This window comes from Myodes glareolus, chromosome 9 (genome assembly GCF_982192425.1).
Source record: "Myodes glareolus chromosome 9, mMyoGla1.1, whole genome shotgun sequence".
NCBI classification, from domain to species: domain Eukaryota; kingdom Metazoa; phylum Chordata; class Mammalia; order Rodentia; family Cricetidae; genus Myodes; species Myodes glareolus.
Window position 1 is genome coordinate 73,590,695 of NC_142034.1, and position 18,479 is coordinate 73,609,173.

Consider the following 18,479-nt stretch of genomic DNA (forward strand, 5'->3'; position numbering starts at 1 on the left):
CACAGTAACCCCAAGGATGCCCGAGTGGCATGCACACCTTGGCAGTAGCCAACAGCCCTTTAATTGAACTCAGGATCTACCCAACAAGAGGGAGAACGTTACTGGTATTCATAACCTAGCCAACTACCCAGAGCTAGTAAGTCATGAATCTTGGCGGAGAACCTACAACTGCCAAAACTAAGCCAGCATAACTCTTAACTAGGCTGAGTACTTGTCTTTATACCAACAGGTAAGTGTAGTTCACCTCCAGTTTTGAACCTAGTGGTGGGGCACATCACCAGTAATACTAGCTATTCAACACCCTGAGATGGGAGGACTGCTGAACCTAAGAGTTTCTGTCTGTGAAGGAAAACACAACAAGACTCAATCCTAGAAATGGCCAAACAAAATCCTAGGCTCAGAACATGGTTCTTTCCGTCGTTGCTTCTCTCGGTCCCAGAATTCAATGAAGCTTCCTCCATTCCAAGGTGACCTTGCAGGACTTGAGTTCACCAGGTTCTCCTTTTCATAGCTCTGATTTTTTGTTGTCTTCTCAGTTTTCAATGAACACAGATAAAAGAGTTCAACTCTCTAAAAGGCTTTGTCTAAGCATGTAAGTCCTGTTAAACGAAGTTAAGAACATCAATGTCACAATAGGCCTTTCTTGTAGGAACCCTTTAATATAAGCTTTCCTTTAGTTAAACTAGTGTGTCTTAGTTAGGGTTACTATTGCTCTAATAAAACACCATGACCCAAGAAACTTGGGGAAGAAAGGGTTTATTTGACTTACACTACCATAGCACTGTTCATCACTGAAGGAATTCATGGTAGGAGCTCAAACAGGGCAGTACCACTGTAGGTAGGATATGATGCAGAAGCCATGGAGGGATTCTGCTTACTGGCTTGCTTTCCCTGGCTTGCTGAACCTGCTTTCTTAAATAACCCAGGGCCACCAGCCCAGTGATGACACTACCCACCATGGACTGGGACTACCCCTGGCAATCACTAATTAAGAAAATACCTTAAAGCTGGATCTTATCGGGACATTTTCTCAATTGTCCTTTCAGATGACTCCAGCTTGTGTCAGATTGACATAAAACCAGCCAGGACAGGTAGGTTCTTAGAGAGTAGCTGTTTTGATCTGGCAGCTGTCAGAACCTGACCTTCTGCCCAGATATCTTGAATGATAGATGTCCATCAACAATTACCATTTATTTAGTTAGTTATAGTTTAAGACAGGATATCCTGTATCCCAGGCTGGCCTCAAACTTGCTATGTAGCTGAGACTGATTGCTAAAGCCAGGACTGGTGCTTAGGAAACCATGCTTTAGTCACGACGACGTCCACTGGCTGTGGGAGACTTCCCTGTGGCCATGACAAACTTCAGTGAGTTCTGAGTGACCTTGTCTCAAGAGCCAGCTATTCTCACTCCAGCCTGCAGGGAGCATGTCTGCCAGACACCAGAGACTCAGCAGCAAGGGAGACTGCACATCCAAGGCCTGTAGGTGGGGCTAGAGTCCACAGAGGAAAGGCTGCTGCTGGTAGGGTCTAGAAGCTGTGCATATACATGTCACAGCGATCTTCTAGCTAAAGGAGTGACTTGGTTTTCAGCTTCACTGTCAGACAGGCAGGCCCCTCTCCTGTACACCTGCCTCCATGTAGGGCTGTAACCCTCAATAAAAGCCTCTCCTATTTGTTTTTCAGTTGTCTACGTGTGACTTACCACAGCTAGAGCGAGCTGAGCCGGTGAGTGAGCATTAAGGTTATGAACAGACAAAAGCCTGACCCTCAAACTTCAATAAAAGGACCCAGTGGTACTTCTAGTGACCACACAATGATCCCCAAATCTGCAAGTCTCAGGAGAACCCCATAGCTGACAGCCCTCCACTCACTTAGCAGTTGAATAGTTCCAGAGTGGTCGGAACTGGCCCAGGGGAGAGCAGGAAGGACTGGAGCTGGGTTGCTGCAGAAGGACTGAGACAAGGAAGAGCTGCGGGTACGGTCCCCTGCCATGGCAGGTCCCAGTGACCTAACAAACGGTTAGGAACTGAGGATCTCCAGCATCTGCAACTCAAGAGCTGTAACTCTAGCCACTGGGTACCAAGCTGCCGCAACTCATAACAAACTGCACTCAATGCATATTCAAGCAAACATTAACAAACATATAGTAAAAATAACACTTTATTTTGTTTGCATTTTTGAAACAGGCTCTTACTATGTAGCTATAGCTGCCATAGAACTCACAGAGATCCTCCTGCCCTGCCTTTGAGTGTGGGGATTAAAGGCATCTTCCACCAGGCCCAGACAAATAAATCTTTAAAAATAGTTTGTCAAGACAAGCCTCTAGGTCTCATACACCAGAACAGTATGTGTCCACATTTGTAGTCACAAACCCTCAAGGGCCAAGGCTGACACACAGGAGGCTGCTCCTCTCCCAGTCACTACTTCCATTTGAGTTGATGGAAGGACCCATGAGTCACCTGTTTGTTTTAACATAAAGGTAAAAATATCATGTCTTCCTCTAATTCTCATAGACCCTAAACTTGGATTGATTCTGCTGACAAAAGAAAGACCAACAGGGCAACAACCACGAATGTTCAAAAACACCTGGTTCTTGGATAAGGTTGCCTAAGATTTAAGGTTGTTTTTGGAGAACTTAGCCAAAGAGACCAGAAGGAAGCCCAAGGAAACTTTAGTGGAAAAAAGGAGTTCAGGAGAGTAATAAACTTAGAAGTAGGCGAGGCAGGCGAATTGGGACAAGAATAAAGAACCAGGGCCAGTGAGATGGCTCAGTGGTTCAAGATGATTGCTACCAAGCCTGAGGACCCAAATTCAATCTCCTGTACCCACAAGGCAACAGTGTGAGGAAATGATGATCCTCATTTCATATTAAGAGTCCTGGAGGAGCTGGATAGTGGTTGAGTGGTTAAGAGCAGTGGGTGTTCTGAGGACCCAGGTGTGATTCTCAGCACCCACATGCACTCAGTTGTTCATAACTCCAGTCTCAGAGGATCTGTTGTCCTCTCCTCACCTCCTTGTGCATTGTACACAGATGATGCACAGACCTACATACAGGAAAGGCATCATATACATCAAATTAAGAGAACAAAATCATCTTAAGGCACTGGAGACTCAGAGAAGTAAACTGAAACTATTATGATCAGGCAAAGTAGGCATCAGCACCCTGAAAATGAAGCAAGAAACTGGTTCATATGTTCCTGACTGCGTTTCCCTGCCCCTGAATTTTTCACTGGCCGAGTTTTTCAGGGAGGTACAATCTTGGCATAATCCTCACCAAACTCCCCATCCTCCTGAGACTTGAGATGCGCCCCTCCCTTTCCAGATAGCAGGGCTCAGTCACATAGATGACTGCAAATTTTCAACTTCGAGATAAACTCAAATACACTCAGACAAGCAGGCACCAGCTGCTAGATAGGGAAGATGGAAACCCAGTGCCCCCTGCTGGGTGGGATTCCCTGATGAGCTCCATACTGAAAATGAACTGAATCCCACAAGTTGACCTCTGACTTCCACATGCATGCTGGCAAAGAGACACAGAGACAAAGATACACACACACACACACACACACAGAGAGAGAGAGAGAGAGAGAGAGAGAGAGAGAGAGAAACAGACAGACACACACAGAGAGATAAACACACAGGCATAGAGACAGATGGGGCAAGTGTAAATACATAAAATGCAATAAACTTTTTATTTTTAAGAAAAGAGTCAAGAACCAGTCTTATGGGACTTAGCATGAAGTGTGCAGGCCCCACAATGACTCGAGCCTTGGGTGTGGAAAAGGCTTCCCCTTCTCGACCCTGTGAAGAAATAACTGCTTTCCGTTCCTCATAACTACCATTGCTCTCACCCCGAGGCTGTAGTCTGTGGCCCCTAACTCCGGATGTGTGCTGGAATAGGAGGCAGCTAATCACATATATGGCAGCAAGTTTGTCCTTTTTAGCTTTCCTTGGCTTTATAGCTTTTATATCATATGTATACTATCACAGCTAATCGTATTTACTGCCATCAGTTTACCCATCGGCCTTGGGGCCTGTTGAGTGCTCCCAGTTGTTCACTTGTTTGAGAACTCTGTACTGAGATGTTATCTTTCCCTTTTTTAAAGTTACATTTGAACCAAACACGCCATAATCATGTGCAAAGTTACCAAAGAAGAAATAAAGATTTAAAAGAAAAGAAACAAAATCCCTGAATAACCGGGCCAAATCGGCTCAATAGATAGAACCTAATTTAAAGTTGCTGTCACCTGCCCCCAGTTCAGTTTTGTTTTCAAATAAATATGAAGGTAGACTTTTAAGGTTGTCTCTTTGAGAATCTGCATGCTCTCTCTGCTCCTTAGCTCCTTGCCTGCTCTAACAATTTCTGTCCCGCAGAGGAAAAGGAAATCTCCCAGGAGAGCGACTGCAGCAGTTCCTTTACAGTGGCTGTGACAAACACATGACCACACAGCTGACAGGAGAGAGAGTTTATTTTGACCAATGGATCCAGAGGGATAAGAGTCCATCATTGCAGGAATCATGGCAGCTGCAGGATGGGGAAGCTGAGAACTCATCCTCAAAGGCAAGCACAGTGCAGAGAGAATGAACAAGAAGTGTCACAAACCCCCAGTGTCATACTGCTCCCAGCAAGGCCATACCTCCTAAACCCCACAAATAGTTCCATCATCTGGGAACCAAGAGTTCAAATATGAGAGCCTATGAGGGACATATGGCGTATGCCAAGCTAGCTCTTATATTTTAAATTAACCCACTTCTCTTAATCTGTGTGTCACCACGAGGCCATGGCTTACCTGAAAGGTTCCGGGTATCTTTCTCTTTCAGCAACTGCATGGCATCTCCCTGACTGCACCTTCTTTCCTCCTCTATCTCTGCTTGGAATTCCTGATTTGCTATATTCTGACCAGCCATAGGTCAAAGGAGTTTCTTTGTTAGCCAATGGTAATAAAACATATTCATGGCATGCAGAGGAGAATCCCACAGAGAGACATTTTTATTCAAACAACAGCAGTAACCATCTGGCCTAGGACTCTGATTCCAACATTATCTTGAATAAGGCTGTGATGACGCAGTGTGATCGGTAATTAAAAGTCCGCCAGGCTAGTTTACAAGAGGTACAGCTTTAATTAAAACAGAAGGAAAAACTCACACCAGAATCCCAGCCATCCGGAACACTGGGTCCAGGCCAGAAAGAAGAGGGGGGTGTGCACCAGCCAGGTTTACAGGTAAACTTTTGCCTTAGGGCAACACGCCCCATGGACAGAATGTGATTGGCTGAACTCTCCTATCAAGGTTGTTATATGTTGTAGTGACAAACACAGGATGAGACATTTCTGCTACCAGAGTAGAGGAGACCTTGGGGAGACTGGAGACTGTTCCAAGGGTCACCAGGACCCTGTGGGTACTACACTCTGGGTTCGTGAGGAGCCAGGCAGAGAGTTCAATGGCTCTAAGGAAATCCTGTGCCAAATCACTATTAGTCTTTTCTACATGAAGAAAGAATAGTTTGCCTCTCCTGTGTTTCTGGGAGAGTTGGGTGACAGGACTCATTTGACACCTGAGGAGGAACAAATGGCACCTGTGTGGAGGAGAGAGATGTGCAGGGAGAGAAAGTGGTGAGATTCCCCAGGATGGAGATCGTTACAGTCAGAGGCAGGACAGATTCTGGAAGGAGCTGATGGTGAGGACAGCAAGGACCTGTAGGTAGGTAGAACAGGGGAGAAAATAAGTGAGGACTCAGAGGCCATGGGGGAGAGCTACTGAAGAGTGACCACTGCCCCAACCCAGGAGATGGAGGGCAGAACTATCTGGATGTGAGGAAAGAACATGACAACTGACATTGTGGACACTAGACCTTTAGTATACACTAAAAGAGGGCTGGATACTGACACATATTCCAGAATAGGCTTGCACTTGGACTCAGAAGTCTGGAGTCCCAATTATAATCGTGACATTAATTCAAGTCCCCATGCCCCTAGGCATGACTGGGACTCTAGACACTTCAGCTTTGTAAGGAAATCTCTGCTTCCTGCAGCCCATGGAAACATGCAGGGACATTGAGCATCTTTTGATGAGCACAGCTACTACCCAAGGTTTCCTGGTACTTCCTAGGCATCCCTGAGAGTCATGCTGAGGAACAAAACCCTTGAAATGTTAGGTGGGATGAGAAGGGGGCAGGAAGTGTTCTGATCTATAGAATGTAGTAGAGGGACCTCAGCCTGGGAGAAGCGAGAACATCTCAGTTACCAGAGACGCTGAGAATGGAGCACTCTATTATAGCCAACAATCTCTAGTTGTTTAGCATGGGTGAATTAAACTTCTTGTGGGTCATTTACCAGGCTAACTGCAGTGCTGTTTGAGGCCACAGGGGCAGGTGGCTCCATCTCTTAAAATGTCCTGATCATTTTGGCAGCCAGGATTTCACAGGATGTTAAACTTATCCCAGTTCAGAATGTTTCCGAATGTTCTCAATTTTTCTTATTTGTGAATTGAGCATCTTAGAATCATCCTCTTGAAGAGATAGAGAACATGTGACAGAGAGTATTCGTCAGTGTCCACAAAGAAGCATAATCACAATCATCTATTAGTAACCCAAGGCAAAGTCATGTGAGCACTGGACCAGTCTGGGTACATATTTATAAAAATGAAGAAATAAATGATGTTTAGGAGACCTCTTATTGCTGCTTTGGAGGGCAGCCTTCAGCAGTTCAGGGTTCAAAAGGAATCCATGGAGGTGACACCTACTAGACTTTTCTATCTGAGGAGGTTAGGGGGAAAGACAGTAACACTCTCTTCATGGTTTCCTACAGCTTATACACCCCAACAAAATCTTTCAGGCAACATAGGAATCGCAATATGCTTACATCTTATTTTTCAAGTGAATGATTATAATGAATACAGGCAAAAACACGTTTTCCATCTCCCTTAAATGATTAAAAACAAAGTCACGCTGATAACCCACATATATTTACATCTAAGTATACTGTAAAAGATTAACAGACCATGAGCTATTAGAAAGCATTTTTTTTTCTCAGCCAACTGTTTTGTTGGCAGGCTTCATATTGCTGTTACAAAGAATCAATCGTTTTATTAATTATCTTAAGAGATGATACCATAGATAATCTTAAAAGAATCACAAACCAAATATTTATACCTAAAACCCAGTCAGCTGTACTTTGAATCTATAGGGTGCATTCCCACTCATCAATAGGTTCTTATATCAGGGGATTCAAGGTAGGAATGGGTACAAAGAATTAACCATTACTTTTGGTCATCAACCAGCCCTAGAAAGGGAAAGTCAGCAGGCAACAATTGCCCTGCTTTGTCTTTTTGATCTCAGCTGTGTCCCTGTGAACTTTAGGTTGTTTTCTGGGTTCTTTCATCTCATAGCTATTACCAAAACATCTGATCAAACCTGAAGTTATTGCAAAGCTTTGTTTCAGCTAATGATGCACACCGAAACCTGTGACTGTGCCTTTCAGCATTAAGATAAAGGGAACTCAAGTCAGCCTGGCTCCTGGGATTCAAATGTATTTCTTAATCATTAACTTGAGCTATGGTTTATTCAGCTCCTTAAGTGACACTCATAAGTCCTAGCTGTGTAATATTTCCTTGTGTTTATTTTTATCTATCAAAACTCTGTATAATCTAACTTTATTATTATCAATTAGACAGTACAGCTGAAGGAGGAATCATCTTCATAATAATCCACGGGTAAAAATGCCAAGCAGAATGGGATGTTTCCTTGAGAGAAACACACATTACAGACAGTGGGGATCTCCTCACACCCATGACCAGCATGCCAGATACCAGAGAAAGATAGCAGCAGAAAACATGGAAAGGCACAGCAAAAGCAAGAAACATTCCAGGGTCTGTGATCTCAGGGCCTTTTCTCTCAGAGATTTGCCTAACAGGGCTGGTGGGATGACGCCTTGAACTTCACTTGCCACCTGCTCTTCCTCTCAGCGCTATAAATTTCCAATTCAAGGATCTGAGAATTATCTTCCTTAGGGCTCCATTCATGTCACGATTCCTCAGGCTGTAGAGGAAGGGGTTGGTCATGGGTATCACCACTGTGAAGAAGACAGAGGCCATTGCATCCTGTAGTGAGTAGGAGGAAGAAGGGTGCATATAAACTCCTAGAACTACCCCATAGAAGAGGCAGACCACGGTGAGGTGAGAACCACAAGTGGACATGGCTTTCCTTATCCCCTGGACAGAGGGCATCTTCAAGACATTGGAGAAAATATAAGCATAGGAAACAATGATGCATGTAAATGGTACCAGAAACACCACAGCACCCTCAGCAAAGACTGTGACATCATTGATAAAGGTATCTGAACAAGAGAGTTTCAGGAGAGGGTAGATATCACAGTAGAAGTGGGGCACTGCATTGTGGGAACAGAAGGTGAGACGAACGAGGAGGAGAGTGTGCAAGAGAGCATACAGGTTTGTGATGACCCAGGATATGGCCACCAGCAGGACACAGAGTCCAGGGTGTAGTGGAGTGGGTGACAAATGACCACATAGCGGTCATAGGCCATCACACTCAGGATGAAACTGTCCATGTGGCCAAATGTGAACAGGAAGTAGACCTGCATCATACACTCTGTGTAAGAGATGGACTTGCTTCCCACCATGTGATTCACCAGTGCCTTGGGGACAGTGACTGAGGAAAAGCAGATGTCGACACTGGAGAGGTTGGCCAAGAAGAAGTACATGGGTGTGTGGAGATGAGGGTCACAGCTGATGACCAGGATGATGAGAAGGTTTCCAGAGATGGTGACCATGTACATCCCCAAGAACAGCCCAAATACAATGTCTTCTTGTTCTGACTCTTCAGAGAGTCCCAGGAGGAGGAATTCTGTGACTGTCGTGTGATTGTCACCATTCATGTCTCTGGAGAAGAAGGTGAGATGTGTAACGTGAGGGGCCGGCTTGTTGGGGTTTCTGTCCCACCCAGTACTCCACAGTCGGCAAGCCCCAAAGAAAATCACACACAGGACTCCATAAGATTATAAAACTGATTGGCCCATTAGCTCAGTCTTCTTATTAACTAATTCTTACATCTTATGGTAACCCATAATTCTTGTCTGTGTTAGCCATGTGGCTCAGTACCTTTTCCAGCTGTATGCTCACATGCTGCTTCTTCGGTGATCTGGGCTGGAGTGGAAGGAATCAGCTTCCTCCTTCCCAGAATTCTCCTGTTCTCATTGCATCACCTCTACTTCCTGTCTGGTTTTCCCGCCTATACTTTCTGCCTGGCCAATCAACATTTATTTAAAATATAATTGACAGATTATAGACAATTCTCCTGCACCAGAGATGCACATAGAGAAATCATTCACCAACTCTTGGAGAAAACTTTTATGTAGTTTGGAAAATATTACTCATTAGTTTAGAAACAACTGCTAGTAAAATCACTTGAAATGTATTTTTAAAAAATTTTTATTGATATTTATTGAGCTCTACATTTTTCTCTGCTCCCTTCCCTGCCTCTCCCCTCCCTCTTCAGTCCTCTCCCAAGGTCCCCATGCTCCCAATTTACTCAGGAGATCTTGTCATTTTATACTTTCTACTTCCCATGTAGATTAGATCTATGTAAGTCTCTGTTCATGTCCATATTGTTGTCTAAGTTCTCTGGGATTGTGATTTGTAGGTTGGCTTTCTTTGCTTTATGTTTAAAAACCACCTATGAGTGAGTACATGTGATAATTGTCTTTTTGTGTCTGGGTTACCTCACTCAAAATAATGTTTTCTAGCTCCATCCATTTTCCTGCAAAATTCAAGTTGTCATTATTTTTTCTGCTGTGTAGTACTCCATTGTGTAAATGGACCACATTTTTCTAATCCATTCTTTGATCGAGGGACAGTTAGGTTGTTTCTAGGTTCTGGCTATGACAAACAAAGCTGCTATGAACATGGTTGAGCGCATGTTCTTGTGGCACGATTGAGCATCCTTTGGATATATACAAAGTGGTATTATTGGGTCTTGAGGTTGGGACCTTCTGAAACTGAAAAGCTTCTATAAAGCAAAGGACACGGTCAACAAGACAAAACAACAGTCTACAGAATGGGAAAAGATCTTCACTAACCCCACATCAGACAGAGGTCTGATCTCCAAAATATACAAAGAACTCAAGAAATTGGACACCAAAAGATCACATAATCCAATAAAAAAATGGAGTACAGACCTAAACAGAGAACTCTCAACAGAGGAATCTAAAATGGCTGAAAGACACTTAAGGAAATGTTCAACATCCTTAGTCATCAGAGAAATGCAAATCAAAACAACTCTGAGATTCCATCTTACACCTGTAAGAGTGACCAAGATCAAAAACACTGATGACAACTTATGCAGGAGAGGTTGTGGGGAAAAGGAAACACTTCTGTATTGCTGGTGGGAATGCAAACTGGTACAACCCCTTTGGATGTCAGTGTGGCGATTTCTCAGAAAATGAGGAAAATGTATTTTTATAGCAAAAGAGTGGTCCATTTGAAAGGAGTGAATTCTTAATGAGTATAAGATTATTGATTCTGCTCTTGTTTGATTAGTACCATATATATATATATATATATATATATATATATATATATATATATATAGAGAGAGAGAGAGAGAGAGAGAGAGAGAGAGAGAGAGATGTACATTTTATACAGCAGCTAACTCAGTCTAGGAATTGGCTACTACATTGCGCAGTTTTACATGAAGAAACAGAGGAGTGGGCAGCTAGATGGTTTAGCAAAATTGCTGATCATTATCAGTGAGAGTTCAAAACAGGTTAAAGGCCTTGTTCTCTGTGTTACACATATACACACATGGACAGGCATGCTCACACATACACAAACACAGCCACACTTAGGTGCAGGAACACACATACACTATGTACAACACACACATACATACACAAACAAACACATAGACACCATGAAACACAGACATACAAATATACTTTTTCTTACATGTTGTTTTGGTCTCATCAGGAATTTCTGGGCTTAAATAATCCTCCTGCCTTAACATCCAACTGACTGGGACTATAGGCAAGTACAAGGTCCCCAGAAATGTTTATGTTATATTAGCTACCATTTATTAAATTTTAATCTAATAAAAGTCACCACTAAGTGCCATAGATTATAAACCTGGAGGTTGCCCTGTGACTTTTCTAGTTGCTCACAGTTGGGAAGATCAATAGTCTGACAGACCGGCTGGTGGTTCGGCCTTCATTTTCTATCACCTACTAGGAGGTTTTCACCTCATTCACAGCTGTTTGCCTGCTCACTTGAGCCACTGCCCAGATTCTTAAATGCAGTGTTCTCACCTTTCCACATTCAGAATGGGGGGGGGGGGGCGACAGACAGGGCATAAGTGCATTCATTGTTTTTCTGTTGGAGATAAAATGTTTTACAGCTGGATAAAATGCAGATTCACGTGCATCTCAAAGACAGTCCCCAGGCTAAGAAATCTCCATGGTCAGGAGGTCAGGAAAACATCTGGACTGCAATGGCCCACGGAGGGAGGCAAGGCACTTACAGCTGAGGAGGGAGGAGAGTCACCCTGGGGTGATCAGAGGCCTGGCTGGGGAAGGGGAAGAGAGGAGACAGGTGTCAGGAGAAATGGCCTGGCTGCAGGGACAGAACATGACATGGAAATTGATGGCATTGGGTACAGAATGCTCGTGTGGTTCAGACAGCGAGCTGACTGCTGCTGTGAGAGTGGAGCTAAGCACAGCGCTGGGATGGGAATCCAGGTAACTTCCGGAGTGTTGCCATGGATACAGACCAGCGTGACAACAACAGCAGCAGCAAAGAACTAGAATGAGGGCTGGAGAGATGGCTCAGTGGGTAAAGCACGTGCCATGTAAGTGTGAAGACCTGAGTTCAAATCCCCAGAACCCACCTGAAACTCCACACCATAGAGCACGTCTGCTATCCTAGTGCTTTTATGGTGAAGTGAGAAACAGAACTCTGTATGGGTGCTGTGACACATGTGTCCTACACTCCCAAACATACATGGACACACACATACATACATATACAAAATTAAATTTATAAAGCTAGGATATGCTTCCAGAAAAAGAGACTCAATGGGATGGAAAGGCAACTTGCTCCAGTGGGGCAAGACCACAGCTGAGGTTCATTCCTAACAGCATTAAGCTGTAGTTATTCCAAATTTTCTCATGCTGTGCATTGAGAGATGGTGGACATTGAAAGGGTCAGTTGCCAGGAATAACACTAACATATCATTGATTAAGCCCTAGGTGTGCAGCTTTCATAGTAGATGATGCATGGTGCCCCTCTCATTGATTGGCTCTTGAACTCCAGCTTTTGGATTTCAAATCTCCTTCCCTTTCAGATTCATTATGGAGACAGAATGTTGCTGCCATGACTGTAAAAAGAGAACCTTCAGAATATATGTATTTATGCATGCATGTATGTATGTATGTATGCATGCATTTATGCAGGCAAGTATACGTGTATGTATTGAGGGATATATGTGTAAGTATATCACATATGTTTACCAAAATATGTGACTGTTATGGAGTGATTTCTGTGTGTCGTAGGACTGTTGGGTGTATCTGATACACCAGTCGTGCAGAAATGTCTGCGTCACTGGGGGTTTGAGATCCTGAACCTTAAAGGCTGTTTTGTCTGTGGACTCCAGCAGCAATCAACACTCCACTGTCCAGTTTCATTAGCATCCAAGCAGCCAGTCTGAAACACAATCATTACACAACCACACACTCCGGGGACAGGCACAGAACAAATATGAGGACCAGGATAAAATAATGACATTCTCTGTCTAGTCTCTGTGTCTGTCTCCCTCTGTGTGTCTCTCCCTGTTTCTCTCTCTGCATTTCTGTTTCTCTTTGTGTGTTTCTCTCTCTCTCTCTCTCTCTCTCTCTCTCTCTCTCTCTCTCTCTCTCTCTCTCTCTTTCTGTCTCTGTTTCTGAACATTCTTTTTAACAGTCTGCACAGTACTGCTTCTAACCCTCTAAACTCCATTCTGTTCTTGTGCTTCCTCTACCCACGTTGCAGCTTTGATTGTGTGCCTAGAGCACAGCATCTCATACAGGAACAAGGCACGGACATGAAGGAATACGACGCTTTCCCTCCTTTTACCTTGGCCAGTTTTACCTTGGCCAGATGCAGAGGGACTGAATGAAGTTCTTTCTCTGTCATCCCACATGCTCACGGCCATGGGAGTATGCCAGCTGTGTGGTTGCCCTCTGTTGTTTCCTCAGCCTCCTTACCCGGGTGCTCTTGGCTGTTATCAGATATCTTCAGGAAAGTTCTGTCTCTGCTGGTGCCATGTTTGAGGCTGGATTTTGAGAAATCCACACTTGATACTGAGAAGGGGAGGGCCTTTTCCCCTAGAAGAGAACATCTAGAATGAGGCATGTGGCTCTCTCTGGTCAGGCTTGGATGACTAGGTGTGAATAAATTGATGCTCCATCCCTGGAGACATTGCTTCCATGAAGATGGTGCCAAGTGTGTGCTCCCCTAGGGTGGATTTCTCAGAGGACCTAATTAGAGACATAGATGAAGTGTTCACAGTCTGTATTCTGCCTGGGCATTGAAAATTAGGATCCTCAGAAAGTCAGATATTACACAAGTGCTCATTGCTAGGGCTCTATCCTTGGTTAATTATTTATATTTAATCTTGTCTGATAAGATGGTGCTTTCAAATACATATGATATATATCACAGGGTATAAATATTATGTATCACGTATCAACACAATATAGAATTTTGGCAAACAGGAGTGGAGGTTTGGGTTAGCACGAACTCGATGTAAAGTTTAGCAAATACATTACTAGCAATCAGACCACAAATCAATGAATCTCATCATCATTGGTATGGCCTAAACAATCTAAACAATCTAAACCCTCCATTGAGTGTTGATCAATTACCAAATCCAGTTGCAATGACTTCTAAAGAAATCATATGAATGATGCACAAAAAGCACTTGACAAAATTCTAGAAGTATTAATTGGTGTAAATTAATAAATCCCAATAAATCAAAAATGATAGGTCTCCTCAACTTGATTAACAGATTTTGCCAAACAAAAATCTCGATAAAATCAATAAGGTGCCTTTTTTAAAAAAAAAACAAAGCAAAACTATCTTTTCTCATACTGTGAGTAGGCTCTGGAGCTCTTAAATAGCTACTTATCACAGGCTCTTTGCTTCACGGTTGACACCTGGGGTGACCAATCCATACAAGTTCCTGTCCTTCACTGTCTGAATCTGTACTTCATTCTCTAGTCTATGGGATGTTTGGACTAATCTCTGCTTTGACTATAGGAGTTTGTAATGTGCAACTCTAGTGCTAACCCTAATATCCTGATAAAATTATCTTGTATTTCTATTGTCATTTACTGCTTTTCAGTTAGAGACAAACAGAAAGCCTCTTCTCTGGAATGTTGGAATCAACTGTTTATTAGAAAGAAGCAACCCCTTCTGCAATTCTGTCTCTATGCTTTACAGTGTCTTTAAGCAGCTCATTATACTGTTAACTGTTGCTGGGGAATATTGTTTTAAGGTGTGTTGCCTTATTTATGACGCATGTGTTTAACTCTGTGAAGCTGTGATACTTTGCCTGTCTAAAACACTTGATGGTCAAATGAAGAACTGAAGGGCCAGTGGCAAGGCCGGAGCAAGAATAGGCAGAGCTGGCTGGCAGAAGAGGAGCAAGGAGAGAACATGGAGGAGAGGATGCTATGGGCCAGACACCCAGCATCCCAGACAGCCACCCAACCACGGAGAAAGATATAGAGAAGTAAGAATGATAAAACCCCAGAGAGAAAAGATAGAGGGGATAATTTAAGATAAGAAAAGTTGGCAAGAAACAAGCCAAGCTAAGACCAGGCATCACAACTAGAAATAAGCCTCTCTGTGTGTGATTAATTTGGACCTCCAAAGAGTTAAAAGAGCAAAAAAAAATCACACAACAAGCTGTATTCTTGTGTGTTCCATGCAGTTTTTAAAATCATATATATATATATATATATATATATATATATATATATATATGATCTCCTTGACCACTCTGTCTTGCAACTGGATATTTTCCATGCATATGAAGGCTATTAATTACTATTGGTTAATTGTAAATACTCATAAGTTGCTGGATCTTTTCTTAATTTAACTGTAGTTGTTTTCTCGTTATTTTGGCTCTTTTACTCTTTGAGGAGGGGGCTACCACTCAGCTACCAAATAAATACACACAGAGAAGCTTAGTATTACTTATGAATGCCTTGCCTTAGCTTGACTTCTCGCTAGCCAACTTTCCTTAACTTAAGTTATCCCGCCTACCTTCTGCCTTTGAGTTTATTCCTTCTCTTCTGTGTATCTTACTTTCTCTGGGGTTGGCTGGGAGGCTGGGAGGCCCCTAGAGTTCTCCCCTCCTTGTTCTCTTGCCTAACCCTGTTCCTCTCCCCGAGATTTCTCCTGCTATATATTCTCTCTGCCTGCCAGCCATGCCTATACTTTCTTTTGCTTGCTATTGGCTATTCAGCTCTTTAACAGATTATTCAGGTATTGCAGACAGGCAAAATAACACAACTTCACAGAATTAAACAAATGCAACATAAAAGAATGCAACACATCTTTGCATCATTAAACAAATGTTCCTCAGCATAAATAAATGTAAGATATCATAAATTAATATTCTACTTTTATTTAGTTTTACATTTTTAAAAAATCTTCTTTATGGCAACATATCCTCTGCCTATAAAGACAGTTTTGCTTACTGTCCCCAGATTCGAGTGTCCAGAGTGGCACCAGCAGTGGATCATTCCCCATGCTGAGGAGGAAAAGGCCAACAGGGCAGAAGGGGTGCCGAGGGTCTGCAGAGGGTGCATTCTGAGCTGTGAAGTGTAGAGGACATAATTAGGCATGGGACAGAGGAAAACTTTCCATTTACCCACCAGTAGGTAAACTGGATGTCACAAAGAAATAAGAGAAGGGGGATCCACAATTAGTGCTGCCAAAGCCCTAGTTCTTTGTAGGAGCAGGTACCAAAAATATTGGATAGGACCATCTCAAACCACAACACACCCTGTTATCCCAGTGTTTCTTGTTTTTAAGATGAGCACGTTAGATAAGCCCAATTCAGATGGCAATTTACTGCACCCATGAAAGCAAGAATCTGCCAGCTTGAGATTAACAAACACAACCACGATCATTTGGTGTTAGCCACAGGAAAAGCCATGCATTAATTCTATACCAATCTGTGCATTGTTTCTTTACAAAGATGAACAGATCCATGGTGCCCGGGGGTCCTCTCAGCTCTAAAATTTCACATTCTAGCATCTGAGAACCATCTTCCTTAGGGCTGCTTTCATGTCACGATTCCTCAGGCTGTAGATGAAGGGATTGACCAGCGGTGTCACCACAGTGAAGATGACAGTGGCCACCGTGTCCTGTAGTGAGTATGAGGATGAAGGGCGCATATAGACCCCCAGGATTGCCCCATAGAAAAGAGAGACCACAGTGAGGTGAGACCCACATGTGGACAGGGCTTTCTTTATCCCATGGGTAGAGGGCATCTTCAGGACGTTAGAGAAAATGTAAACATAGGAAACAACAATGCAAGAAAATGGTGTCAGGAATATCACTCCACCCACAGTGAAGACCATCAGGTCATTAATAAAGGTGTCAGAACAAGACAGCTTCAGGATAGGATACGGGTCACAGAAGAAGTGGTGCACTGCATTGTGGGAACAGAAGGTGAGTCGAACCAGGAGGAGAGTGTGCAAGAGAGCATGCAGGTTTGTGATGACCCATGATATGACCACCAGGAGAACACAGAGTCTGGGGCTCATCATCAGGGTGTAGTGGAGTGGGTGACAAATGGCCACATAGCGGTCATAGGCCATCACACTCAGGAGGAAGCCGTCCATGTTGATAAATGTAATGAAAAAGTAGATCTGGATCATACACTCTGTGTAAGAGATGGACTTGCTTCCCATCATGTGATTCACCAGTGCCTTGGGGACAGTGACTGAGGAAAAGCAGATGTCAACACTGGAGAGGTTGGCCAAGAAGAAGTACATGGGTGTGTGGAGACGAGGGTCACAGCTGATGGCCAGGATGATGAGAAGGTTCCCAGAGATGGTGACCATGTACATCACCAAGAACAGCCCAAAGACAATCTCTTCTTGCTCTGACTTTCCAGAGAGTCCCAGGAGGAGAAATTCTGCAATCGTGGTCTCATTATTTCCACCCATCTCTGTAGGGAGGTCAATATTGTAAGTCACTAGAATTGTTTACCAACATTAAAGCAAAACCAGTTTCTATTTTGCAATGGTTTTCTGGTTGGTGATGAATAAATACAAATACACTTCCAATATCATAGAATCTTATAATAAAAATCCATAGTAAATTCAACAGCATGGTACTCTAGTGCCCACACTTTCTGAACTACATGCCTGTATGCTAAGTTCCACATGCAGGATATTTCTACATAATATTTACCATTATCTAATAATTGAGAGACTGAATTTACAGATGATGAAATTTAAGATTGGGCAATTTAACCACATCCACAGAGACAGTGGAATACAAAGTCCAAGACAGGCTTAGTGTCTTTTTCTTTGGTCTGCATGTTAATAGCTTTCATCTATGTAAATTTTAATCAAGGAGCAAGTGCTGTGTCAGGTCTCTATACCCTAACCCTGAGTTTCTGTCTCTTTCCTGCTCTCAGAGAGTTGGAGGTGTATGGCCTCTGAGAGACCTGCCTGGTGGTTTTCCTGGTGTCATATCTGTCATTATCCCCCTGCAAGTGCCTCAGTTGAGCATTACCCACCTCCTCACTGCTTCCAGAGAAATCAAGCATACTGTGAGCGTACCAGAGTGTTTTTCTGGGAGGCTAAACAATTACGGAATAATAAGGGCAATCTAATGCAGTCTGTCCCAAAGGCAAGGCTGGCCTGAAGAGCCCTCTGTGGACAGCAGGTGCGACAATTGAGACATTTGGGCTGCAGTGTTCCTGAAGAAACCAAGGTGTTTGCCCAGGAAAGTAGAGAACTGCTTGCCTAGCTGAACAAAGCCACACAAAGAAGCAGAGCCACCGTGTCAGTGGCTCTCAACCCGTGGGTTGTAACACCTGGAGATTGCTTGTCAGATATTCTGCATACCAGATATTTACATTTCATTCATAACACTTGCAAAATTTCAGTTATGAAATAGAAATGAAAATAATTTTAGGGTTTGTGGTCATCATAACATCAGGAATTGTATTAAAGGGTAACAGCATTAGGAACGTTACAGGCACTGATCTATGTGATAAGACCTGACTGCTAGTATAGAGGGCTCTACAAGGAGCATCTCAGAGCACTGATTATAGATGGTGCTTGCTCCTGGTGTGTGTATTGACTAGTCCTGGGAGTGTTACATTCTTGAAATTAATGGGAACGTGCTGACATAATAAATCACTAAAGTATTTATTAGATTTATTCATTATATTTTGTGTATTAGCA

At 43.1% G+C, this 18,479-nt stretch overlaps 1 protein-coding gene and 1 pseudogene across 1 annotated transcript; both read right to left on the bottom strand.

Moving 5' to 3' along the window:
• Positions 1-7,935: 7,935 nt before the first annotated feature.
• Positions 7,936-8,891, bottom strand: LOC146892904 (olfactory receptor 1f45-like; annotated as a pseudogene).
• Positions 8,892-16,304: 7,413 nt separating this feature from the next.
• Positions 16,305-17,228, bottom strand: LOC148120977 (olfactory receptor 1f45-like). The gene has a single exon (XM_087909602.1). It carries the CDS (start codon positions 17,226-17,228, stop codon positions 16,305-16,307), a length of 924 nt encoding a protein of 307 aa, XP_087765728.1.
• Between the last annotated feature and the right edge of the window lie 1,251 nt (positions 17,229-18,479).

Excerpts from the sequence above, each read along its gene's own strand:
- LOC148120977 (XM_087909602.1), bottom strand. The coding sequence starts at position 17,228 with ATGGGTGGAAATAATGAGACCACGATTGCAGAATTTCTCCTCCTGGGA.